At 49.7% G+C, this 27,985-nt stretch overlaps 1 protein-coding gene across 8 annotated transcripts in view; it reads left to right on the top strand.

Annotated features, from left to right (window-relative positions):
- Nucleotides 1-18,175, top strand: part of LOC144496826 (large proline-rich protein bag6-like) — a 126,668-nt gene extending 108,493 nt beyond the window's left edge. For 5 of the 8 annotated variants that reach the window (XM_078217382.1, XM_078217381.1, XM_078217380.1 and 2 more), the window contains 6 exons: nucleotides 1,074-1,250; nucleotides 2,515-2,583; nucleotides 4,828-4,968; nucleotides 6,833-6,940; nucleotides 13,126-13,272; nucleotides 17,836-18,175. In XM_078217382.1, the coding sequence (XP_078073508.1) occupies nucleotides 1,074-1,250; nucleotides 2,515-2,583; nucleotides 4,828-4,968; nucleotides 6,833-6,940; nucleotides 13,126-13,272; nucleotides 17,836-17,931 (738 nt within the window). In that variant the 3' untranslated portion in view covers nucleotides 17,932-18,175. The remainder of the gene's footprint in view (nucleotides 1-1,073; nucleotides 1,251-2,514; nucleotides 2,584-4,827; nucleotides 4,969-6,832; nucleotides 6,941-13,125; nucleotides 13,273-17,835) is intronic. The other 3 variants (XM_078217383.1, XM_078217384.1, XM_078217386.1) reach the window with 1 other exon arrangement.
- Nucleotides 18,176-27,985: the final 9,810 nt, after the last annotated feature.

The following is a 27,985-nucleotide window of genomic DNA, read 5'->3' on the forward strand; positions in this document are numbered from 1 at the left end:
TTTATTTATTAGAGTCACAAGTAGGCTTACATTAACACTGCAATGAAGTTAGTGTGAAAATCCCCCAGTCAATACACTCGGGCGCCTGTCCGGGTACACTGAGGGAGAATTTAGCATGGTCAATGCACCCCAACCAGCACGTCTTTCGGACTGTGGGAGGAAACCAGAGCACCCCGAGGAAACCCACACAGACACGGGGAGAATGCGCAGACTCCGCACAGACAGTGACCCAAGCCGGGAATCGAACCCGAGTCCCTGGTGCAGTGAGGCAGCAGTGTTAACCCACTGTGCCGCCCTCCTGGAGCAGGTCGCTAATCCATCACCAGAGACTGATAGCCTGAGAGGTACCACTCCTCACAAGCGTGGCTGACCCCAAGTCTCTCCCACTCTTACCGCCTTTGCGGGTGTTGGAAAGATTTGCAGGTTGAGTCCAGGGGACAAGTGATTATCATAGAATCCCTACAGTGCAGAAGAAGGCCATTTGGCCCATCGAGTCTGCACTGACCACAATCCCATCTAGGCCCTACCACATAACCCCATGCATTTACCCTGCTAATCCCCCTGACACTAAGGGGCAATTTAGCATGGCCAATCCACCTAACCCGCACATCTTTGGAGTGTGCTGCTCCTGATTGCAATTCGCTCATAGTCCCCAGAGGCACGGTGGCACAGTGGTTAGCACTGCCGCCTCACAGCACCAGAGTCCTGGGTTCGACTCCCGCCTCGGGTCACTGTCTGTGGGGAGTCTGCACTTTCTCCCCGTGTCTGCGTGGATTTCCACCGGGTGCTCCGGTTTCCTCCCACACTCCAAAGATATGCAGGTTAGGTTGATTGACCATGATAAATTGACTCTAGTGTCAGGGGGAATTAGGAGAATAAATATGTGGGGTTATGGGAATAGGACCTGGGTGGGATTGTGGTCGGCACAGACTCAATGGGCCAAATGGCCTCCTTCGGCACTGTAGATTCTATGAGAGGCAGCTCCGTGCTGATAAAATGTTTGCGCTGCTAACGCAGTGTTCTAATATCTCCTCCTTTCTTGCTTTCGTTCACCCGCCTGGCCTGTACCTCAGCGGCGTATGTCGGTGGACGTTAACCCCTCGCTGGTGAACTGGCTGACCACCATGATGGCGATGAGGCTGCAGGTGATCATGGAACACATGCCTGTGACAGAGGAGCAGATTCTGCAGTACGTCAGGAGGAGGGAGCCACAGCGGCAGGAGCCAGAGGCACAGCAGGTAACCAGCCAGGTGAGAGGCAAGACGTGCCCACGTGCCCCAGCACGAGGTTCCTGGGGATGCGCTTTATTCCCAAACTGTTGCAGGAATGAACTTGCATGTTTATATCACACCCTGGGGCTCCCCAAATTGTGCTTAGAGTCAGTAGTTTATTTTTGACGTGTAGTCATTGTTGTAAAGTAGAATAGACAGCAGCCTTGATCCCGCAAACGCCAGCGCTGTGGAACAGCGGGATCTTATTGCAAGTGGAATTGAGTACAAAAATAGGCAAGTTTTCCTACGTTTGTACAGAGCTTTAGTGAGACCTCACTAAAGGTGAGGTCTCACTAAAGCTCTGTGAGGGTGGTGCTGTGAGGCAGCAGTGCTAACCCACTGTGCCAACCCACTGTGCCACCGTGCCGCCCTGCTGGCAGTATTAAAAGCATGATCTGAGGCAGCCTTTCTGATGCAAATGCTAAGACTTTGACTCTGTCGTAAACCATCGCCTTCCTGGGGGCAGCTGACAAGTTAACCCTTCAAGTTGGGGCAGCACGATGGCACAGTGGTTAGCATTGCTGCCTCACGGTGCCAGGGACTCGGGTCCGATTCCCGGCTTGGGTCACTGTCCGTGTGGAGTTTGCACATTCTCCCTGTGTCTGAGTGGGTTTCCTCCCACACTCCAAAGATGTGCGGGTTAGGTGGATTGGCCATGCTAAATTGCCCCTTAGCGTCAGGGGGACCAGCTAGGGTAAATGCATGGGGTTGTTGGGATAGGGCCTGGGTGGGATTGTGGTCGGTGCAGACTCGATGGGCCGAATGACTGCCTCCTGCACTGTAGGGATTCTATCATAAGTACCGGTCTGTCCTTCCTTCTCTTCGTGAGTATTTGTGAAGCAGAGCGATTCTCATTTTATAATTCCCCATGGCCTTATCCCCTCCCGATCTCTGTAACCTCCCGCTGCCCTCTTGAGATTTCTGCGCTCCTAGAATTCTGGCCTGCCCCTGCTTTCCATCGCTCCACTATTGCTGCCTGTGCCTTCCACAGCTTGAATCCTACAGAGTGGATTTCCCTCTCTAAACCACTTCATCTCCCTCCTACTCTCTCCTCCTCGGAGAGACTTCACTTCTTTGCCCAAACCTTTATGGGTCACTTGGCCTAATACCTCCTCATGTGGCTTGGTGTCAGGCTTTAGTGAATAACTCTCCCGTGAAGTGTCGCCATATTAAAGGTGCTGTAGAAATGCGCGCTGTCGATGTTCTCTGACCTACTGCATTGACGGTTCTCTCTTCAATACAGGACGTGCCTGAGGAACGCATGGAGGAACATCCAGCAGAGTCTGAAGCAGCAATGCAGGAAGTACCGCAGGTAACGGGAGATCGAACTGGGAAGTCAACATGATTGGTTTACATGCATTGGCCAAGAGGTCACAATCGTCGCTTCCAGCATCATTGGAAGGGTCGCTCAAACCCGAAACGTTGGCTCTCTCCACAGGTGCTGTCAGACCTGCTGAGATTTTCCGGCATTTTCTGTTTTTGTTTCAGATCCCAGCATCCGCAGTGTTTTGCTTTTGTCGTTTTAAATACCAGTCTTTCCGGCCTGGCCAAGCTAGTGCCCCGACACTAAGGAGCAATTTAGCATGGCCAATCAACCTAACCCGCACATAGGATGCTACCGGGACTTGATGGATTGAGTTATAAGGAGAGGCTGGATAGACTGGGACTTTTTTCTCTGGAGCGTAGGAGCCTGAGGGGTGATCTTATAGAGGTCTATAAAATAATGAGGGGCATAGACAAGGTAGATAGACAATATCTTTTCCCAAAGGTAGGGGAGTCTAAAACTAGAGGGTATAGGTTTAAGGTGTGAGGGGAGAGATATAGAAGTATCCAGAGGGGCAATTTGTTCACACAGAGGGTGGTGAGTGTCTGGAACAAACTGCCAGAGGTAGTAGTAGAGGCAGGTACAATTTTATCTTTTAAAAAGCATTTAGATAGTTACATGGGTACGATGGGTATAGAGAGATATGGGGCAAATGCGGGCAATTGGGATTAGCTTAGGGATTTTAAAAAAAAAGGTCGGTATGGACAACTTGGGCCGAAGGGCCTGTTTCCATGCTGCAAACCTCAATGATTCTATCTTTGGACTGTGGGAGGAAACTGGAGCACCCGGAGGAAACCCAAGCAGACATGGGGAGAATCTGCAAACTCCACACAGACAGTGACCCGAGGCTGGCATTGAACCCCGGTCCCTGGCACTGTGAGGCAGCAGTGCTAACCACTGTACCACCATGCCGCCAAAACGTTGCTAAGAGGGTGGTGGAAGTGGGAATAATCGGTGATTTTGAAAGAAAATTAGATAGGTATTTGAAAGAAATCAACTTGCAAGGGCCGCAGGGATCAGGCAGGGGTGTGAGACTGATTGGATTGCTCCTCATAGAACATAGAAAAGCTACAGCACAAACAGGCCCTTCGGCCTACAAGTTGCGCCGAACATGTCCCTACCTACGAGGCTTACCTATAACCCTCTATCTTACTAACTTCCATGAACGTATCCAAAAGTCTCTTACAAGACCCTATCGAATCCGCCTCCACCACCACTACCGGCAGCCAATTCCACGCACCCACCACCCTCTAAGTGAAAAACTTGCCCCTAACATCTCCTCTGTACCTACTCCCCAGCACCCTAAACCTGTGACCTCTTGTGGCAACCATTTCAGCCCTGGGTAAAAGCCTCTGCGAATCCACTCTATCAATACCTCTCAACATCTTACACACCTCTATCAGGTCACCTCTCCAAGGAGAAAAGACCTAGCTCTCTCAACCTATCCTCATAAGGCATGCCACCCAATCCAGGCAACATCCTTGTAAATCTCCTCTGCACCCTTTCTATGGCTTCCACATCCTCTCTGTAATGAGGCGACCAGAACTGGGCACAGTACTCCAGGTGGGGTCTGACCAGGGTCCTATACAGCTGCAGCATTATCTCCCGATTTCTAAACTCAATTCCTCTATTGATGAAGGCCAGTATTCCATACGCCTTCTTAACCACAGCCTCTACCTGCGACGCTGCTTTGAGCGTCCTATGAACCCGGACTCCCAAGATCCTTCTGATCTTCCACACTGCCAAGCATCTTACCCTTAATATTATATTCTTTCATCCTATTTGACCTGCCAAAATGAACCACCACACATTTATCTGGGTTGAAGTCCATCTGCCACTTCTCTGCCCAGTCTTGCATCTTATCCTCAGAGAGCGAACATGAGATCAATGGGCTGAATGGCCATCTCCTGTGCTGTAAGTGACAGCTCTGAAGCGTCAGCATTGGGACCCTAGCTGCTAGCTAACTGCCTTCTGTGCATTGAGATGGGAGTCTATTATTCATCCTGAAATTCTGCTGCAGTTGCAGCCACATTCCTCACCACTTAACCTGTGCTCAGAGAGACTTGCCCGGGGATTGGGATCTCGGGAAAGGGCCTGTAATTTTCTTCCCTCACATCTGGAGTCATGTCTGTGCCCCTTGTTTTAATTATGAGCTTATGTAGTTGTCGGTTCTCTCTCTAACCTGACGTGCTGATTTAGGGCATTCTCTTTCTCTCTCTCTTTGGCCGACAGAGGAAAGACTCGACTGCGTCCCCTGCTCCCGCCACCACCGCGGAGGAGGTGATGTCGACCGAGCCCACGGTATCCATCGGCGCCGATGCCGCGCAGAGAGAAGGCTCGGAGGCAGAGCCGTGGGTGGCTGCCGTGCCGCCAGTAAGTTACACGGGGTATACGACGCAGAACCACGCCACTCGGCTTCAGTGGTTATGGCTCCCACCCCCAACGCAACCCTATCTAACTCGATCAGCATACCCTTCCGTCCCTTCCTCCTTCCTGTTTACCTCACTGCCCCTTCAATGTATTTACACCGCTAACCTTAACCACTCTCGGAGGAATCAAATTCTACACTATCGCCACATTCTGGATGATAGCTTTTCCTGAATTCCCTGCTACATTTATTAGTGACCATTTTCTGGTTGTGACCTCTAGTTTTAACCCCCCCTCCCCTTTATATCTCCCCAATCAAAGTTTTTAAAGTTTATTTATTAGTGTCACAAGTAGGCTTACATTAACACTGCAATGAAGTTACTTTGAAAATCCCCTAGTTGCCACACTCCAGTGCCTGTTTGGGTACACTGAGGGAGAATTTAGCATGGCCAATGCACACTGACCAGCACGTCTTTCGGACTGTAGAAGGAAATCGGAGCACCCGGAGGAAACCCACGCAGACACGGGGAGAACGTGCAAACTCCACACAGACAGTGACCCCATGCTGCGAATCGAACCTGGGACCCTGGCGCTGTGAGGCAGCAGTGCTAACCACTGTGCCACCGTGCTGCCCTTCCCCATCTGCTCATCCTTCTGTTTTCTAGCAAGTCGCCCTCGCTTGTAAAAAAAAACTTCCCCTGAGCGGTGTTAACTTACAGGTTGTGTAGGTCAACAGGCATTGGGACAGTGGGTCAGACACTGTCCTTTCCCCCTCTGGAACTGGTTGGGGCAGTGGGTCAGACACTGTCCTTTCCCCCTCTGGAACTGGGTGGGGCAGTGGGTCAGACACTGTCCTTTCCCCCTTTGGGACTGGGTGGGGCAGTGGGTCAGACACTGTCCTTTCCCCCTCTGGAACTGGGTGGGGCAGTGGGTCAGACACTGTCCTTTCCCCCTCTGAGACTGGTGATTTGGTGGGTCTGGGACTGGGTGGGACGGTGGGTCTTGGACTGGGTGGGACGGTGGGTCTTGGACTGGGTGGGACGGTGGGTCTTGGACTGGGTGGGACGGTGGGTCTGGGACTGGGTGGGACGGTGGGTCTGGGACTGGGTGGGACGGTGGGTCTGGGACTGGGTGGGACGGTGGGTCTGGGACTGGGTGGGACGGTGGGTCTGGGACTGGGTGGGACGGTGGGTCTGGGACTGGGTGGGACGGTGGGTCTGGGACTGGGTGGGACGGTGGGTCTGGGACTGGGTGGGACGGTGGGTCTGAGTCTGGGTGGGACGGTGGGTCTGAGTCTGGGTGGGACGGTGGGTCTGGGACTGGGTGGGACGGTGGGTCTGGGACTGGGTGGGTCTGGGACTGGGTGGGACGGTGGGTCTGGGTGGGACGGTGGGTCTGAGTCTGGGTGGGACGGTGGGTCTGGGACTGGGTGGGACGGTGGGTTTTGGACTGGGTGGGACGGTGGGTCTGGGTCTGGGTGGGGCGGTGGGTCTGGGACTGGGTGGGACGGTGGGTCTTGGACTGGGTGGGGCGGTGGGTCTGGGACTGGGTGGGACGGTGGGTCTGGGACTGGGTGGGACGGTGGGTCTGGGACTGGGTGGGACGGTGGGTCTGGGTCTGGGTGGGACGGTGGGTCTGGAACTGGGTGGGACGGTGGGTCTGGGACTGGGTCGGACGGTGGGTCTGGGACTGGGTGGGACGGTGGGTCTGGGACTGGGTCGGACGGTGGGTCTGGGACTGGGTGGGACGGTGGGTCTGGAACTGGGTGGGACGGTGGGTCTGGAACTGGGTGGGACGGTGGGTCTGGAACTGGGTGGGACAGTGGGCTGAATGTTCTTGTGTGTGAAATACTTGATTGCTTTCTGTTCAGGAGTGGGTACCCGTCATCCGACAGGACATCCAGACCCAGAGGAAGATGAAACCACAGCCGCCACTCAGTGATGCCTACCTCAGTGGCATGCCAGCTAAACGTCGAAAGGTACCAAACCTCATCTCTGATCGTATTCATATGTCACTGACTTTAATCAATGTTTCCAGGACCAGGTTGAGCAGAACTCACCGCTTCTTCAGTAATTTGTTAAATGTAACTGAACGATTGGTGTCAGGTTGATAATGCTTTAAAAAAAATCAATGGGAACTTTGCTGACCCTTTTACATGTCACTGGATAGGCCTCAGCCTGGATATTGTGACTAAACCTGGCTATTAGACCTCAGGTAAATGGCAAGTCTTTGGGGAGAGTGCAAAGAAGCTTTAGTCCAGGATTCTCTAAAGGTAAACTTGCAGGTTGAGTCCGTAATTAAGAAAGCAAATGTAATGTTGTCATTTATCTCAAGAGGCTTGGAATACAAAAGCAGGGATGTACTTCTGAGGCTTTATAAAGCACTGGTTAGGCCCCATTTGGAGTACTGTGAGCAATTTTGGGCCCCACACCTCAGGAAGGACATACTGGCACTGGAGCGGGTCCAGCGGAGATTCACACGGATGATCCCAGGAATGGTAGGCCTGACATACGATGAACGTCTGAGGATCGTGGGATTATATTCATTGGAGTTTAGGAGGTTGAGGGGAGATCTGATAGAAACTTACAAGATAATGAACGGCTTAGATAGGATGGACGTAGGGAAGTTGTTTCCATTAACAGGGGAGACTAGGACGCGGGGGCACAGCCTTAGAATAAAAGGGAGTCACTTTAGAACAGAGATGAGGAGAAATTTCTTCAGCCAGAGAGTGGTGGGTCTGTGGAATTCATTGCCACAGAGGGCTGTGGAGGCCGAGACGTTGAGCGTCTTCAAGACAGAAATTGATAAATTCTTGATTTCTCGAGGAATTAAGGGCTATGGGGAGAGAGCGGGTAAATGGAGTTGAAATCAACCATGATTGAATGGTGGAGTGGACTCGATGGGCCGAATGGCCTTACTTCCGCTCCTATGTCTTATGGTCTTATGGTCTTATTTATCAAAGGCCTATGAGAGATTGTGGAAAAGCTGGGATTATTCTCAATATGGAGTTTGAAGCATAGAAACTAGAAGCAGGATTGGCCATTCAGCCCTTCGAGCCTGCTCTGCCATTCATTATGATCATGGCTGATCGTCAAATTCAATATCCTGATTCCCCCCCCCCCCCCCCCCCTTCCCCCCCCATATCCCTTGAACCCTTTAGTCCCAAGAGCTATATCTAGTTTCTTCTTGAAATCACACAATGTTTTGGCCTCAACTACGTTCTGTGGTAGTGAATTGGGGAGGTGATGGCCTAGTGGTATTATCACTAGACTATTAAAACCCAGCTAATTTTCTGGGGACCCGGGTTCGAATCCCGCCATGGTCGTTGGTGGAATTTGAATTCAATAAAAGTTATCTGGAATTAAGGATCTATTGATGACCATGAAACCATTTTCATGGACCATGAAACCAGACTGTGGAGGAACAGAGAGATCTTGGGGTCCATATCCACAGATCTCTAAAGGTTGCCACTCAAGTGGATAGAGCTGTGAAGAAGGCCTATAGTGTGTTAGCTTTTATTAACAGGGGGTTGGAGTTTAAGAGCTGTGGGGTTATGCTGCAACTGTACAGGACCTTGGTGAGACCACATTTGGAATATTGTGTGCAGTTCTGGTCACCTCACTATAAGAAGGATGTGGAAGCGCTGGAAAGAGTGCAGAGGAGATTTACCAGGATGCTGCCTGGTTTGGAGGGTAGGTCTTATGAGGAAAGGTTGAGGGAGCTCGGGCTGTTCTCTCTGGAGCGGAGGAGGCTGAGGAGAGACTTAATAGAGGTTTATAAAATGATGAGGGGGATAGATAGAGTGAACGTTCAAAGACTATTTCCTCGGGTGGATGGAGCTATTACAAGGGGGCATAACTATAGGGTTCATGGAGGGAGATATAGGAAGGATATCAGAGGTAGGTTCTTTACGCAGAGAGTGGTTGGGGTGTGAAATGGATTGTCTGCAGTGATAGTGGAGTCAGACACTTTAGGAACATTTAAGCGGTTATTGGATAGGCACATGGAGCACACCAGGATGATAGGGAGTGGGATAGCTTGATCTTGGTTTCAGATAAAGCTCGGCACAACATCATGGGCCGAAGGGCCTGTTCTGTGCTGTACTGTTCTATGTTCATTGTTGATTGTCGGATGAACCCACCTGGGAGTTGACTAATGTCCTTTAGGGAAGGAAATCTGCCATCCTTACCTGGTCTGGCCTACGTGTGAACCCAGAGCCACAGCAATGTGGTTGACTCTCAACTGGCCATGGGCACCTGGGGATGGACAATAAATGCTGGCCAGCTAGCGACGCACATGTCCCATGAATGAATAAAAAATAATAATTCCACACATTCACCACTTTCTGGGTGAAGAAATTTCACCTTGCCTCAGTCCAAAAAGGTCTGAGAATTGAGGAAATTATCCTCAAACTATGACCCCCGAGTTCTGGACTCACCTCACCATTGGGCGCATTCTTTCTGAATCCACACTGCCTAACCCTGTTAGAATTTCATAAGTTTCTATGAGATCCCCTCTCACTCTTCTAAACTCCAATGAATACAGTCCTAACCGACTTGATCTCTCCTCATATGGCAGACCCGCCATCCCAGGAATCAGCCTGGTAAACCTTTGTTGCACTCCCTCTATAGCAAGAACGTCCTTCCTCAGATAAGGAGTTAATGTTCCGACCCAGTCAATTGGGGGAAATGATTACAACTGGCAGGAGGGTGGGTAAGCGCAGATTGAAGGCAATGTTCCTTCAAAGAAGGCAGGAGAGAAGAAATATTTGCACTTTCTGCAAGGCTGGTGGAAGCTGTAGTCATTGAAAGAGGGGATCGGATGCAGACTTCAAGAGGTAACATTTTCAGGGATATAGGGCAAGAGCAGGGGAATAGGACTGATTGTGTCATTCTTTGAAAGAGCTGGCACAGCCGGGATGGACAGAAGGGCCTCCTGTGCAGTATGGCACTATGGACAAGACTACCATGGTGGATTTGATTTATTATTGCAACATGTATTAGTATACAGTGAAAAGTATTGTTTCTTGCCTGCTATACAACGCATACCGTTCATAGAGAAGGAAAGGAGAGAGTGTCACAGTCATAGCGAGGGTGTAGAGAAAGATCAACTTATTATATGGTAGGTCCATTCAAAAGTCTGATGGCAGCAGGGGAAAAGCTGTTCTTTGATTTGATTTAATTTATTATTGTCACAGCTGCCTCGGAAAAGCAGCCAGCATAATCAAGGACCCCACGCACCCCGGACATTCTCTCTCCCACCTTCCGTTGGGAAAAAGTCTGAGGCCATGTACCAGCGGACTCAAGAACAGCTTCTTCCCTGCTGCCGTCGGACTTTTGAATGGACCTACCTTGCATTAAGTTGATCTTTCTCTACACCCGAGCTATGACTGTAACACTACATTCTGTACCCTCTCCTTTCCTTCTCTATGAACGGTATGCTTTGTATAGCGCGCAAGAAACAATACTCTTCACTGTATACTAATACACGTGACAATAATAAATGAAATCAAGCGGTCACCTTAACATCAGCGTTTGTCATTATTGGAACTGCCTGAGTCAATATGGAAATTTGCATACAAACCGGTTTCCCCCTGTAACATTGCAGCAAGGCCAGGGCCAGTTTGGCGGGGCGGAGTGTACTGTGTGTTTCTTTGCTAACTCTGCTGTCATCTGTATGTTTTTTTAAAAAAATATTCGCCACTTGACCTTTGCCAGTAATTCTTTTAAAAAAAAAACCCGCAATGCCTGTGGTTGGAATCTGGAGTAGCTAAATCTGACAAGAAAGTGTCACAGGAACAGGACTCGACACTCAGTGTTCCCCCGCTCGCTCAGATCAAGCTGATTTGTATCTGAACTCCCATCTAATCTGCCTGGCTTTCGAGCTGTCGATTTGAAGGTTGCGTCTGCCTGTTTCTGGACTCTCTGCTGCAGGGGAAATAGTTTCTCTCAGTCTGCCCTTGACCTGACAGAGTTGATGATGGCCCCACAGCATTTATTGTTCCCCATCACGCTCCCTCTGTGTTCCACTGTTGCTGTGATGCTGGTGCTTGTTGTTTGGGTATAGGTGATGGTGGGAGGGGGGGTTGTTTTGGGCGGGTAAGAACATTGACAGAGCAGCTCACAGTTCGTTCATGTTAAAACATAAAACCATATGATATAGGAGCACAATTAGGCCATTCGGCCCATCGACTGTGCTCCTGATATAGGAGCAGAATTAGGCCATTCGGCCCATCGACTCTGCTCCTGATATAGGAGCAGAATTAGGCCATTCGGCCCATCGACTCTGCTCCTGATATAGGAGCAGAATTAGGCCATTCGGCCCATCGAGTCTGCTCAATGGGGATATTCCACATGACACTCTGAAATGGCACCTGACCCTCCTGAGAGAGTTTTTAAAACTGGGGCCAAATTTGGGAAGAAAGCAAGTTAAGAAATCTCTCTCCAGATCCCGTGAAATGATTAAAGTGCTTCAGGAGCTCGTCAGCCTTATGCAGTGGTTCCTCTTTTTTTATTCGTTCATGGGATATAAATGCCGGCTGGGTCAGCATTTATTACCCATCCCTGAGGGCACTTAAGAGTCAACCACATTGCTGTGGCTCTGGAGTCACGTAGACCAGACCAGTTTAACTTTATTTATTAGTGTCACAAGTAGCCTTACATTAACATTGCAATGAAGTTACTGTGAAAATCCCCTCGTCGACACACTCTGGCGCCTGTTCAGGTACACTGAGGGAGAATTTAGCATGGCCAATGCACCCTAACCAGCACGTCTTTCAGACTGTGGGAGGAAACCGGAGCACCCGGAGGAAACCCACGCGGACACGGAGAATGTGCAAACTCCACACAGACAGTGACCCAAGCTGGGAATCGAACCCGGGCTCCTGGCACTGTGAGGCAGCAGTGCTAATCACTGTGCCACCGTGACCAGGTAGGGATGACAGATTTCCTTCCCTGGGGGAACCAGATAGGTTTTTATGACAATCGACAATGTGGTCATTGTTAGACTTTTAATTCCAGGTGTTTATTAAATTCAAATTTCACCATCTTCCATGGTGGGATTTGAACCCGGGTCCCCAGAGCAGTACCCTGGTCTCCAGATAAGGGTCCATTACCACTGTGCCACTGCCTCACCATTGTACAAGGTGATTCCTGACTCCCTCCAGCTCTTGCCTGAAGCAATTGCCCACCCCACAAGCTGCCAGGCAGTCAGGAAAAGAACCAGCTTCTAACATCTAACCTAGAATCAGGGCTTTCTACAGCATGATGTCCTGCTCCACCCTAAGTGGCTGAATTGGAACCACCTCCTTGGGCACAACCTTCCCTTCCATCATTGCATGAATCATAGAATCCTACAGTGCAGAAGGAGGCCATTCGGTCCATTGAGTTTGTACTGACAACAATCCCACCCAGGCCCTATCTCCATAAGCCAATCCATTTACCCTAACAGTGCTAACCACATACTGATGAAAGGATCATCAGAAAGCTTAAAGACAAGGTTACAGTAATGTGGCAGTGTGAGAGGTGACGGCAGCAAGCTCGCCTCCCGGCAGTCTGTTGGGTCTGTTCATTCGTTTGAAGAGACGAGAGGGCAGCACTGGCACGAGTTTTAAAATGGTTTCCCTCCATTGAAAAGAACTCAAAGTATTAACATGGCGGAAGCAAAAAAGCGAACTTGGAGTCTGGCTTCTTGTCCACGCCCTCTACAAAACATTTGTGTACTAAAACGAGTGGAATCTAAGAACTGAACTGAACTCTCTCACTCTAAAATCAAAATATATTTTAACCCTTATCTTGTTATTGGAAGTGTTTTTTGCATTGCTGTCTCCGTCTGGGCAAACAATCCTCGCAGTTGCTGTTATGGGAAACTTGTTTGCCTGCATTGTGTACCCTTCAGGAATGCAGCCAATCTTTAGCTAACACATCATGCCTTCTGATTCTACACATAATCAAGTTAGCTACAATTGTTCAGCTTAGCAGAGTTAGTTAATCCCTACAATCTAGAGTTTAAATGTAACTGTGCTTTGGCAGAAATATCTTAAAATGAAGTCTTTGCGTAGACTGAATCAAACCGGGCTATGCATACACAAGGGCCCCTCACAATCGCTGCTCGATTCGAAACGGGTGTCACCTCGGCGCTGAAATTTTCTTCCGTCCGTTGCAGACGATGCAGGGCGAAGGCCCACAACTCTCGCTGGCGGAAGCAGTGGGGAAAGCCGCGAAGGCCGCAGGCGTCAAACCAGTCACCAGCGCAGAGAGTCTGACCAGAGACCTGGAGAAAGCAGAGGCACAAGAAGCCTACAGACAACAGGTAAGACTTTGATTTGATTTATTATTGTCACATGTATTAGTGAAAATTATTGTTCCTTGTGCGCTATACAGACAAAGCATACCGTTCATAGAGAAGGAAAGGAGAGAGTGCAGAATGTAGTGTTACAGCCATAGCTAGGGTTTAGAGAAAGATCAACTTAATGCGAGGTAGGTCCATTTAAAAGTCTGATGACAGCAGGGAAGAAGCTGCTCTTGAGTCGGTTGGTACGTGACCTCAGACTTTTGTATCTTTTTCCCAACGGAAGACAGTGGAAGAGAGAATTTCTGAGGTGCGTGGGATCCTTAATTATGCTGGCTGCTTTGCCGGGGCAGCAGGAAGTGTGGACAGAGTCAATGGATGGGAGACTGGTTTGCGTGATGGATTGGGTAAAACATGCTGCGAGTAAGGATGTGATTGCACTAGAGGAGGTACAGAGGAGGTTCATCAGGATATTTCCTGGGATGGAGCATTTGAGCGAGAAGGAGAGACTGGCTAGGCTTGGATTGTTTTCTTTAGAGTAGAGAAGGCTGAGGGTGGACATGATTGAGATGTATAAGATTATGAGGGGTATGGATAGGTGAGTAGAACATAGAACATAGAACATTACAGCGCAGAACAGGCCCTTCGGCCCACGATGTTGCACCGACCAGTTAAAAAAAAACTGTGACCCTCCAACCTAAACCAATTTCTTTTCGTCCATGAACCTATCTACGGATCTCTTAAACGCCCCCAAACTAGGCGCATTTACTACTGATGCTGGCAGGGCATTCCAATCCCTCACCACCCTCTGGGTAAAGAACCTACCCCTGACATCGGTTCTATAACTACCCCCCCTCAATTTAAAGCCATGCCCCCTCGTGCTGGATTTCTCCATCAGAGGAAAAAGGCTATCACTATCCACCCTATCTAAACCTCTAATCATCTTATATGTTTCAATAAGATCCCCTCTTAGCCGCCGCCTTTCCAGCGAAAACAATCCCAAATCCCTCAGCCTCTCCTCATAGGATCTCCCCTCCATACCAGGCAACATCCTGGTAAAGAGTAGGGAGCGGCTATTCCCCTTGGTTGAGGGGTCAATCACGAGGGGGCAGGGTTTTAGGATAAGAGGCAGGAGATTCAGGGGGGATTGGAGAAAGAAAAATCACTGAGGGTGATGGGAATCAGGAATGCGCTGCCTGGGAAGGTAATGGAGCCCGGAAACTTACAACCTTTAAAAAAATATTTGGATGAGCACTTGAAATATCATAACATTCAAAGGTATGGGACAAGTGCAGGATAATGGGGTTAGTACGCCTTCCGTGGTAGATATTGTTGGTGCAGACTCGATGGGCCAAAGGTCCTTTTCTGCACTCTGAATTAGATTGTGGCTGATGTTAAAAGCAGAACATGCTGGAAGTACTTAGCAGGTCTCGTGTTGTCAACAGAGAGGAAGCAGAGTCAATGTTTCAAGTCAATGAACTTTCAGCAGAAGAAGTCAGAAATGTGACAGGTTTTGAATGAGTGGTCAACTCAACTGAGAGCTTTCAGTGATATGGCTGAGAGGAACCCTAGCAAAGCGGGTGGGGGGGTCATTGACTGTCGGGGAATCGGGGGAAAGGAGCATTCTATGGTTTAAAAAAATGACAGGGAAACTGCAAGCAATCTTACTTTTCATGGTGGTATGCACAGAGGGGGGGGAAGCTGGGCAGTGCCAATTGAGTAGAGGATTTTAAAATTATTTATTCGTGCCACAGTAGGCTTATATTAACACCGCAATGAAGTTACTTTGAAAATCCCCTAGTCACCACACTCCGGCGCCTGTTCGGGTATTTGAAGGTTTGTGGGTGAGAAATCTTTCTTCCTCAACCAATGGGGGGTGGCACAGAGGTTAGCACTGCTGCCTCACAGTGCCAGGGACTCGGGTTCAGTTCCCAGCTCGGGTCACTGTCTGTGCGCAGTTTGCATGTTCTCCCTGTGTCTGCGTGGGTTTCCTCCGGGTGCTCTGGTTTCCTCCCACAGTCCAAAGATGTGCGGGTTAGGTGGATTGGCCATGCTAAATTGCCACTTACTGTCAGGGGGACTAGCTAGGGTAAATACATGCGGTTATGGGGTAGGGCCTGGGTGGGATTGTAGTCAGTGCAGACTTGATGGGCCGAATGGCCTCTTCCTGCACTGTGGGACTCTATGATTCAATGACTTTTCTTTTGACATGTCAAGACGCCGGACAAATGTGACATGATGCATTTTGGAAGGTCTAATATGGATGGGAAATATACAGCGAATGGCAGAATCCTAAAGAATATGGATAGGCAGAGGGTTCTGGGTGTACAGGTCACTGAAAGTGGCAACACAGGTGGAGAAGGTAGTCAATGAGGCATACGGCATGCTTGTCTTTATCCGTCCAGACATTGAGTTTAAAAATTGGCAAGTCATGTTGCAGCTTTATAGAACCTTAGTTAGGCCGCACTTGGAATATAGTGTTCAATTCTGGTCAACGCACTACCAGAAGGATGTGGAGGCTTTGGAGAGACTACAGAAAAGATTTCCCAGGATGTTGCCTGGCATGAGGGCATTAGCTATAAGGAGAGGTTGAAGAAACTTGGTTTGTTCTCTCTGGAACTACAGAGGTTGAGGGGCAATCTGATAGAAGTCTACAAGATCATGAGGGGCATGGACAGAGTGGATAGTCAGAAGCTTTTTCCCAGGGTGGAAGAGTCAATTACTCGGGGGGGGCACAGGTTTAAGGTGCGAGGGGCAAGGTTTAAAGGAGATGTATGAGGCAAGTTTTTTTACACAGAGGGTGGTGGGTGCCTGGAACTCGTTGCCGGGGGAGGTAGTGGAAGCAGATACGATAGTGAGTTTTAAGGGGCGTCTGGACAAATACATGAATAGGATGGGAATGGAGGGATACGGTCCCTGGAAGTGTGGAGGGTTTTAGTTCAGATGGGCAGCATGGTTGGTGCAGACCTGGAGGGCCGAAGAACCCTGTTCCTGTGCTGTAATTTTATTTGTCTCCTGTGTCTGAGAGACTTGCTATGGAGGCAATCTCCCCGGATATCGGGAGCGTGGCCTCTTGCGCAACCCTGATTTTAATTGCTTCATTATTGGCGGCCGTATCTTCAGCTGTCCAGGCCCTACGCTTCGGAATTCCCTACTTAAACCTCTCTACCCCCCGTCCTTCGAAAATGCCCAGCCTGTCTCATCGTCTGAGTCTGTGACCAGCTGTGGAGGAGTTCAGGAGGATCGAGGTCACAGGAAGGTCTTAACGCAAGTTTTAAAACTGGGACTTAAGTGGACCTGTTAATGTTACAAAGTCCCAGTACCCCAGGCAGGAGAAGGTGCACAGTTAGACAGCTTGGTTGCTGCTGAGAACTTTAATGTGGCCCATGTTGTTAAATGTGAATGAAAACATGTTTGGACTAAGCCTTGAGGCTCTCGTTGGAGCAGAGCGAAGGGCAAGAGGGACAAGTTGAATTGATTCCTGAAATGGCTGGTGCAGACTCGATGGACCAAATAACTTTGAATCGATTTATTATTGTCACGTACTGGGATGCAGCGAAAACTATTGTTTCTTGCTTGCTAAACAAACAAAACACACTGTTCATAGAGTCTATAGGGGAGAAGGAAAGGAGAGAGTGCAAAATATAGTGTTACACTCACAGCTAAGGAGTAGAGTTTGTGGGTTAATTGGTTAAAGTGCCTGTCGACTAAACAGGAGATGTTAGGTTCAAATCCCAGCAGAAACCTAAGCCTGTGATGGCACGGTGGCACAGTGGTTAGCACTGCTACCTCACAGCGGGACCCGGGTTCAATTCCCGGTTTGGGGCACTGACTGCGCGGAGTTTGCACATTCTCCCTGTGTCGGCGTGGGTTTCCTCCGGGTGCTCTGGTTTCCTCCTACAGTCCAAAGATGTGCGGGTTAGGTTGATTGGCCGTGCTAAATTGACCCTTAGTGTCAGGGGGATTAGCAGGGTAAATGTGTGGGGTTATGGGGATAGGGCCTGGGTGGGATTGTGGTCGGTGCAGACTCGATGGGCCAAATGGCCTCCTTCTGGACTGTAGGAGTCTATGATTCTAGAGAAAGATCAGCTTAATATAAGGGAAGTCCATTCAAAAGTCTGACTGCAGCAGGGAAGCAGCTGTTCTTGAGTCGGTTGGTACGTGACCTCAGACTTTTGTATCTTTTTCCCAATGGAAGAAGGTGGAAGAGAGAATGTCCGGGGTACGTGGGGTCCTTAATTATGTTGGCTGCTTTGCCGAGGCAGTGGGAAGTGTAGACAGAGTCAATGGATGGGAGGCTGGTTTGCTTTATGGGACTGGGCTTCGTTCACGACACTTTGTAGTTTCTTGAGGTCTTGGCAGAGCAGGAGCCATACCAAGCTGTGAGACAACCAGAAAGAATACTTTCTGTGGTGCATCTATAAAAGTTGGTGAGAGTCGTAGCGGACATGCCAAATTTCCTTAACCTCCTGAGAAAGCCACACTACACTGTCCTGATTCTGGGAACCTGGAGGCGTTGGGTGAGAGGCAGGCGTGAATCCTTGAAGTCAATCTGAGAGTCTAATTATTCCCTCTTCCCTCCAGATCCAGTCGGATATCCAGAAGAGGATAAGGGAAGACCCGGAATACAACGCACAGCGGTTTCCGAACACACACACGGCCTTCGAGGAGCACTCCTAGTGCCCCGGCAACCCCCCCCCTCCCCTCCCCCCTCCGCTGGGACGTTTGAGCGAATTGTAAGCAGGGACGACGCAGAAGGTTCAGATGTTGTGCAGCCCCGGTCGAGCAGCCAGTCATTGTCCACTCTCTTTAATTATTCTCCTCCCGTCACTGGGCTCCGGGTGCTGCACTTTCTTTTGTTGTTTGTTCTCACTCTTGAATAAAGAATTGCAGCTCATTGCGGCTGTCAAGCTTGATAACCTGGGTGAGCTCGTGCTCCCTCTTCTTCTGAGGAAGGAAAGTGAGATTTTTCTAACCCTTTACTACATGCTCTTTCTCGCTCCCCCTCTCGCTCTTTCTCGCTCCTTCATCTCCCTCCCTCCTTGCCCTCCCTCCCTCCTCGCCCTCACTCCCTCCTCTTTCACTTGCATTCTTCTTCTCACTCACCCTCTTTGCTCACTCACTCTTGCTCGTTCTGACTCTCTCTCGCTCTCTCTCTAGCACCAAATTGGTGGAAAGAAATGCAACAGAACTACCTCCCAAAGCATCTGCACGGCACAACTTAATTCACGGCTACAGAAAAAGTCACTCGGGCATCCGTACAGTAGACCTGCATTCCCTCCATTCTTTCCCTCCTGCCCCATTTAATTCCGCCGCCCCCTCACCCCAGTGGGACGTGGGCCTGTAGTTTTGTCTGCGTGGGCCTGTAGTTTTGTCTGCGTGGACCCGCCCCCCCAGGCTCACTGAAGTTCATTGTCTGGTTTGATGCAGGCAAACGGCACAATCCGCAATGCCACCTCCCAGAGACAGGAACAAAAGGGGCGCCTGATGAAGCATTGTAGAATCATGCAGTGGTTGGAGCAAGTAAAGTGGCCATTCAGCCCCTCCATGCCGGCACTCTACCCAAGCAACTCGGTCCCATTCCGTTCCCTGTAGCTTTAATTTGTTTTAAAATTGAAAGGAGTTGCTCCACGTTCAGTGTTAGATTTCAGCCTGTTAGTCAAATGAGCAATGCCACAGGGAAACAGGCCCTTCGGCCCAACTTGTCCATGCTGCCCCTCTTCTTTAACCCCTAAGCCAGTCCCAATTGCTTGCATTGGCCCGTATCCCTGTATACCCATCTTACCCATGTAACTATCTAAATGCTTTTTAAAAGACAAAATTGTACCCGCCTCTACTACTACCTCTGGCAGCTCGTTCCAGACACTCACCGCCCTCTGTGTGAAAAATTGCCCCTCTGGATCCTTTTGTATCTCTCCCCTCTCACCTTAAACCTATGCCCTTTAGTTTTAGACTCCCCTACCTTTGGGAAAAGATACTATCTATCTGGTCTGTGCCCCTCATTATTTTATAGACCTCTATAAGATCACACCTCAGCCTCCTACGCTCCAGAGAAAAAAGTCCCCGTCTATTCCAGCCTCTCCTTATAATTGAAACCATCAAATCCCGGTAGCATCCCAGTAAATCTTTTCTGCACTCTTTCTAGTTTAGTAATGTCCTTTCTATAATAGGGTGGCCAGTGCTGTACAGAAGAGCTATCAGGTATTTTCACCAGCTCCTGAACAATGCTAATTCTGGGGGTGGAAACCCCTAGTTGCCACTTCCTCCATTTTCACAGAGGTTGGAACACGGTTTAATTCTCTGTTTTGTCGTGACAGCGGACACTGGCTGACCCGGAAACTGGCGAATGAGTCGCCTTTGTCCTGTGTTGGGGGTGGCTGCATCGTAGACCGAGAATGTGGCTGTGACCCAGTGCAGACGCAAACACTCAGCTACGTTTTACATGTCACGCGATTGATGTTTTAATAAAATTCAGGGTTGAGTGGGGAGGGATGGAGCAGGACGTTTGAACCGAGGCCTCAGAATGTGGACCTGATTCTCGATGGTTGGAGCTGCAGAAACTAGTCAAACAGCCGCCCGTGCGGCCTCTGGGCTTCAGCAGGACAAGCTCTGTCCAATCCAAGCTCACTGAGACACCTTCCTGGAAATGCGTATCCATTGACTGAATGCTATTGTTCTCTCTTGTGTCAGCCAGCAAAGGTTTTCTCACTCACTCTCACACACACAGACAATAATACACACACACATGCATGCACACATTATAATCTGACCAAAAATAAATTGGTACTGATCCCAATGCTGATTGCGTAAGTAGCTTCCACACTGAGTCTGGGAGCATTTTGTGTTGAAGTTTATTTGAACAAGAACTTCAAGTGTGTGTGTGCACATGCGTTAGGTGGATTGGCCATGCTAAATTGACCCTTAGTGTCGGGGGACTAGCAGTGTTACGGGCGATAAGAACTGGGTGAGATTGTCGGTATAGGCTCGATGGGTCGAATAGCCTTGTTCTGCACTGTAGGGATTCTATGATTCTTCTAGGTGAGGAGGGTAAGGTGGTGACCCTCTCCTGTAACAAGTCCTTCATTCTGTCATGTGACCTTGCCGAGACTGGAAGTTGGAAATTGATAATCGAAGCTGAGAATGTACCTGGCAGCGCCCGAAAGAGGTGTTGCTGATGGTTAAATCCCTGCCCTGAGCCAACTCCCACAAAAGAATCCATAGAATCCCTACAGTGCTATTTGGCCCATTGACTCTGCACTGAGTCTCCAAACATTTTACGCCCCCTCCCCCCCAGAATCCTGCACATTTAGCATAGCCAATCCACCTAACCTACACATCTTGGGACGTTGAGGGACAATTTAGCACGGCCAATCCACCTAACCTGCACATCTTTCGGACTGTGGGAGGAAACCGGAGCACCTGAAAGAAACCCACGCAGACACGGGGAGAATGTGCCAACTCCACACAGACAGTGACCCGTGTGCTCCGGGTCCCTGCTGGGGAAACCCCGCTGGAGCAAAATACTCCTGGTGAGATGGGAGAGAGAGGCTAGCGGACTCGGAGACTTCAGTCCTGGGCCCACTAATGATATTTAAAATATATTTAAGTTTGACTTTGCCTAATTTGTGCAGCTCTGTGTCAATTTATAGCGTGGAGCTGATGGCACTGGAAATCTGGCTGTTGGAAACACACGGAGACCATGATGCTCAATGGAAAACCCATGTAACTACCTCTGCTCGAATCTCCCGGCCCACTGCAATAGCCATGCAGCGGGATGGGAAAATCGCCCCCAATGTTTCAAGTCCATGTGAATCTTCGGAGATTTTTCCAGCATTTTCCATGTTTATATCAGATTTCCAGCATCTGCGGTGTTTAGCATTGATGAGGAACTGGAGGGTATCAAGGGAGGTTCGCTGGGGTGTGTCCCTGGGGGTGGGGGGAAACGCAATCAGTGCTCTCGAAGGCAGTCCAAGACACAGAACAAGCGAAGGGAAATCTGCTCCGGGATTCCGGGATTGGAATGAAGAGCTTGTCGCATGAGGAACGGTTGAGGACTCTGAGTCTACTCGGAGTTTAGAAGGATGAGGAGGGGAATCTTATTGAAACTTACAGGATACTGCGAGGCCTTGATAGAGTAGACGTGGAGGGAATGTTTCCACTTGTAGGAAAAGCTAGAACCAGAGGGACGATCCTTTAAAACAGAGATGAGGAGGAATTTCTTCAGCCAGAGAGTGGTGAATCTGGGAACTCTGCTGCAGAAGGCTATGGAGGCCAAGTCATTGAGTGTCTTTAAGACGGAGATAGGTAGGTTCTTGATTAACAAGGGGGTCAGGGGTTATGGGGAAAAGGCAGGAGAATGGGGATGAAAAAAATATCAGCCATGATTGAATAGCAGAGCAGACTCGATGGGCCAAGTGGCCTAATTCTGCTCCTATGTCTTATGGTCTGATGATCTTGTCTGGCATCCCGGATGATTAATTGGAGAGTGATGCTTCCCACAGACAGGCGTGCTGTGACAGGCCGCTGCTGTGGGAGCGCTGATGGATCAATGAGATTGAAAGACAGGCGGGTGGCGACTCAGTGCTGCCAGAGAACATGCTGTTCTCTCCTTTATCTGCCTTATCTCCTGCACAGAAATGCTGCCCCTGCACTCGCAGGAATGCTGATAGACCTCAGAGACGATACCATCGGATAATGGAGCCCATGAACAGCCTGTCTGTAGAATCCATACAGTGTAGAAACAGGCTATTCAGCCCATCGAGTCTGCACTGGCTCTCTGAAAGAGCATCCTACCCAGACCCGATCCCCATAACCCCACGTATTTTACCCCGCTGATCCCTCTAACCTGCACATCTTTGGGACACTAAGGGGCAATTTAGCATAGCCAATCCACCTAACTCACATCTTTCACACCCGGAGGAAACCCACGCAGACACGGGGAGAATGTGCAAACTCCACACAGATAGTGACCCAAGCCGGGAATCGAACTTGGGTCCCTGGCGCTGTGAGGCAGCAGTGTTAACCACTGCGCCACCGTGCCCTACCTGTAATTGTCTAGGTGAAGACAGTCCCTCTGAACTGGGCAGTGGGAGAGAGAGAGAGATATTGGAGGGGGACTGACTGGCTTCCTGTGTCAAGTTCGCGAGGTAGAGGTCTAACGTTCACCACCTTCTAAAAGACTATTTCATTGGCTGTAAAGTGCTTTTGGATAGGCCGAGGGTGGTGGGAGCAGCTATATTAACACAAGGTTAATGCTACCATCTAGAAGGACGAGGGCAGCAGATACATGGGAACACCACCCACCTGGAGGTTCCCCTCCAAGTCACTGACTTGGAAATATATCGGCCGTTCCTTCACTGTCGCTGGGTCAGAATCCTGGAACTACCCCCCTAACAGCACTGTGGGTGTACCTACACCACATGGACTGCAGCGATTCAAGGAGGCAGCTCACACCACCTTCTCAAGGGGCAATTAGGAATGGGTGAATAAATGCTGGGTCTAGCCAGAGGTGCCCACATCCCCTGAATGAAAAAGTCTTTCCTCCTTATTATCGACATAGGGCCCTGCGGCTCCAGTCTGTACTGGCGTCATTTATGACGTCCTCATTGAATGAGAATTGATGAGTACTCAGACTGTGCGGCACGGTGGCACACTGGTTAGCACTGCTGCCTCACAGCGCCAGGGACCCGGGTTCATTTCCCGCCTTGGGTCACTGTCTGTGTGGAGTTTGCACGTTCTCCCCGTGTCTGCGTGGGTTTCCTCTGGGTGTACATAGAACATAGAACAGTACAGCACAGAACAGGCCCTTCGGCCCACGATGTTGTGCCGAGCTTTATCTGAAACCAAGATCAAGCTATCCCACTCCCAATCATCCTCGTGTGCTCCATGTGCCTATCCAATAACCGCTTAAATGTTCCTAAAGTGTCTGATTCCACTATCACTACAGGCAGTCCATTCCACACCCCAACCACTTTCTGCGTAAAGAACCTACCTCTGATATCCTTCCTATATCTCCCACCATGAACCCTATAGTTATGCCCCCTTGTAATAGCTCCATTCACCCGAGGAAATAGTCTCTGAACGTTCACTCTATCTATCCCCTTCATCATTTTATAAACCTTTATTAAGTCTCCCCTCAGCCTCCTCTGCTCCAGAGAGAACAGCCCTAGCTCCCTCAACCTTTCCTCATAAGACCTACCCTCCAAACCAGGCAGCATCCTGGTAAATCTCCTCTGCTCTCTTTCCAGCGCTTCCACATCCTTCTTATAGTGAGGTGACCAGAACTGCACACAATATTCCAAATGTGGTCTCACCAAGGTCCTGTACAGTTGCAGCATAACCCCACAGCTCTTAAACTCCAACCCCCTGTTAATAAAAGCTAACACACTATAGGCCTTCTTCACAGCTCTATCCACTTGAGTGGCAACCTTTAGAGATCTGTGGATATGGACCCCAAGATCTCTCTGTTCCTCCACAGTTTTCAGAACCCTACCTTTGACCCTGTAATCCACATTTAAATTAGTCCTACCAAAATGAATCACCTCACATTTATCAGGGTTAAACTCCATTTGCCATTTTTCAGCCCAGCTTTGCATCCTATCTATGTCTCTTTGCAGCCTACAACAGCCCTCCACCTCATCCACTACTCCACCAATCTTGGTGTCATCAGCAAATTTACTGATCCACCCTTCAGCCCCCTCCTCTAAGTCATTAATAAAAATCACAAATAGCAGAGGACCAAGCACTGATCCCTGTGGCACTCCGCTAGCAACCTGCCTCCAATCCGAAAATTTTCCATCCACCACCACCCTCTGTCTTCGATCAGACAGCCAGTTACCTATCCAATCGGCCAACTTTCCCTCTATCCCACACCTCCTCACTTTCATCATAAGCCGACCATGGGGGACCTTATCAAACGCCTTACTAAAATCCATGTATATGACATCAACTGCCCGGGTGCTCCGGTTTCCTCCCACACTCCAAAGAGTTAGGTGGATTGGCCATGCTAAATTGCCCCTTAGTGTCAGGGGGCCTAGCTAGGGTAAATGCATGGGGTTACTGGGATAGGGTCTGGGTGGGATTGTGGTCGGTGCAGACTCGATGGACCGAATGGCCTCCTTCTGCACTGTAGGGATTCTATGATTCTACAGCCAAGAACATCCTTCCTCCCTCCCTCCATCCCTCCCTTCCTCCCTCCCTCCATTCATCCCCCCTCCATTTCATCCTCCCTCCCTCCATTCCTTCCTCCCTCCCTCCCTCCATTCCTTCCTCCCTCCATTCCCCACTCCCTCTATTCCTCCATTCTTTCCCCCCTCCCTCCATTCGTTCCTCCCTCCCTCCCTCCATTTCTTCCTCCCCTCCATTCCTTTCTCCCTCCCTCCATTCCTTCCTCCCTCCATTCCCCGCTCCCTCCATTCTTCCATTCTTTCTTCCCTCCCTCCATTCCTCCCTCCCTCCCTCCATTCTTTCCTCCCTCCCTCCATTCCTTCCACCCTCCATTCCCCGCTCTCTCCATTCCTCCATTCTTTCCTCCCTCCCTCCATTCCTTCCTCCCTCCATTCCTCCCCTCTCCATTTCTTCCCCCTCCATTTCTTCCTCCCCCTCCATTCCTTCCTCCTTCCCTCCACTCCTTCCTCCCTCCCTCCATTCCTCCCTCCCTCCCTCCACTCCCTCCTCGTTCCATTCCGCCCTCCCACACTCTTTCCTCCAGACCCCTCCATCTCCTCCTCCCACCCCTCGCAGTTATCTATCCTTCGCTCCTACCTCTTCCTCATCTACCTGCTGAGCTTAGGTCACCTCCCCCTCTGACACGAGGTCAGCTTCACTGTAACAGTTCAGCTCTACCTACCCACAGCTTCAATCGAGCCCCTCCCCCCCGCTCGCCGCCCTCTGAACCGTCCCCGCTGTAAGATTGCTTCTCCGATATTCCGTGAGCCTTCTTATTCCCTCGCTAGGCAGAGCAAAGCTGCCTCTGACCTCCACCGATTCCAGTCCCTGCGAGGGCCCCCGACTCACTTTCTACCAGGCCCACCCACAACCTCAGCCTCCGAGCTGAGATTCTGCCCCCCACCCCCTTCCCCGACCCTCACCCCACCTTTGTATCCTTTTTGAGAGAATCTCTATCATGGGGACTGCCTGCTCATCACAACATCTATAGGTTTAAGCTTCTTAGCTCCGCTCCCTGTAACTAGTTTGCTAAATGTTGATCCGCCTCCTTCTCCCCTCTCCTTAAAAGCACCAAAGAACAAAGAAAAGTACAGCACACGAACAGGCCCTTCGGCCCTCCAAGCCTGTGCCGATCATGATGCCCTAACTCAACTACAAAAAAAAACCTTCTACCCTTACTCGGTCTGTATCCATCTATTCCGTCCCTCTTCCTGTACCCATCCTGATGCCTCTTAAGTGTTGCGAATGTGCCTGCTTCCACCACCTTCTCTGGCAGCATATTCTGGGCATCCACCACTCTGCATGAAAAACTTCCCCGCACATCTCCCTGAAACTTTCTCCCTCTCACCTTGAACCTGTGTCCCCTTGTAATTGGCACTTCCACCCTGGGAAAAAGCCTCTGACTATCCACCCTGTCTATGCCTCCCATAATTTTGTAGACTTCTATCAGGTCTCCCCTCAGTCTTTCCAGTGAAAACAATCCTAGTTTATTCAATCTCTTCTTATTGCCAACACCCTTGAGATCAGGCAACATCCTGGTGAATCTTCTCATCTTGGCTATTTTTTTATTATTTGTTCAGAGGATACGGGCATCGTTGGCAGGGCCAGCATTTCTTATCCATCCTTAATTGCCATTCAGCGGGTCTGGAGTCACATGTGGGGCAGACCGGGTAAGGATGGCAGATTTCCTTCCCGAAAGGACATTAGTGAACCAGATGGGTTTTTCCGACAATCGACAATGGTTTCACGGTCATCAGTAGATTCTTAATTCCAGATTTTTACTGGATTCAAATTTCACATTTGAGACATTGATAGGATGCAGAGCTGGGCTGAAAAATGGCAGATGCAGTTTAGCCCTGATAAATGTGAGGTGATTCATTTTGGTAGGACAAATTTGAATGCAGATTACAGGGTCAAAGGTAGGGTTCTGAGGAATGTGGATGAACAGAGAGATCTTGGGGTTCATATCCACAGATCTCTGAAGTTTGCTACTCAAGTGGATAGAGCTGTGAAGAAGGCCTATAGTGTGTTAGCGTTTATTAACAGGGGGTTTGAGTTTAAGAGCCATGAGGTTATGCTGCAACTGTACAGGACCTTGGTGAGACCACATTTGGAATATTGTGTGCAGTTCTGATCACCTCACTATAAGAAGGATGTGGAAGCGCTGGAAAGAGGGCAAAGGAGATTTACCAGGATGCTGCCTGGTTTGGAGGGTAGGTCATATGAGGAAAGGTTGAGGGAGCTAGGGCTTTTCTTTTTAGAGCAGAGGAGGATGAGAGGCGACTTAATAGAGGTTTTTAAGATGATGAGGGGGATAGATAGAGTGGACGTTCAGAGATTATTTCCTCGGGCGGATGTAGCTGTTACTAGGGGGCATAACTATAAGGTTCATGGAGGGAGATATAGGAGGGATGTCCGAGGTAGATTCTTTACTCAGAGAGTGGTTGGGGTGTGGAATGGACTGCCTGCTGTGATAGTGGAGTCGGACACTTTAGGAACTTTCAAGCAGTTATTGGATAGGCACATGGAGCACACCAGGATGATAGGGAGTGGGATAGCTTGATCTTGGTTTCGGACAAAGCTCGGCACAACATCGAGGGCCGAAGGGCCTGTTCTGTGCTGTACTGTTCTATGTTCCATGTTCACCATCTGCTGTGTTGGGATTCGAACCCAGTCCCCAAAGCATTACCCTGGGTCTCTGCATTACTAGTCCAGTGACAATACCACTACACCACTGCCTCCCCCTCTTTATTATTCCTATTTACAATCTCTTTGCTTTGAGGTGAGGATAACAGCCCTTGACATCAAGGCCGCATCCGACTGAGTGTGGCATCAAGGAGCCCTAGCGAAATCGGAATCAATGGGTATCAGGGGGCAAACTCTCCGCTAGTTGGAGTCATACCTGGCACATAGGAAGATGGTTGTGGTTGCGGAGGGTCAGTCATCTCATCTCCAGGACATCTCTGCAGGAGTCCCTCAGGGTAGTGTCCGAGGCACAACAATCTTCAGCTGCTTCATCAATGACCTTCCCTCCGTCATAAGGTCAGAAGTGGGGATGTTCGCCGATGATTGCACAATGTTCAGCACCATTCGCGACTCCTCAGACACAGAAGCAGTCCATGTTCAAACACAACAAGATCTGGACAATATCCAGGTTTGGGCTGACTTGTGGCAAGTAACATTCACGCCACACAAATGCCAGGCAATGACCAACACCGATAAGAGACATTCTAACCACCGTCCCTTGACATTCAATGGCGTTACCATCACTGAATCCCCCACTGTCAACATCCTTGGGATTATCATTGAACAGAAACTCAACTGAATTCACCACAAAAACACAGTGACTACAAGAGCAGGTCAGAGGCTAGGAATACTGCGGCGAGTAACTCACCTCCTGACTCCCTAAAGCCTATCCACTATCTACAAGGCACAAGTCAGGAGTGTGATGGAATACTCCCCACTTGCCTGGATGGGTGCAGCTCCAACAACACTCAAGAAGCTCGACACCATCCAGGACAAAGCAGCCCGCTTGATTGGCACCACATCCACAAACATCCACTCCCTC

This window comes from Mustelus asterias, chromosome 8 (genome assembly GCF_964213995.1).
Source record: "Mustelus asterias chromosome 8, sMusAst1.hap1.1, whole genome shotgun sequence".
Classification (NCBI taxonomy): Eukaryota; Metazoa; Chordata; class Chondrichthyes; order Carcharhiniformes; family Triakidae; genus Mustelus; species Mustelus asterias.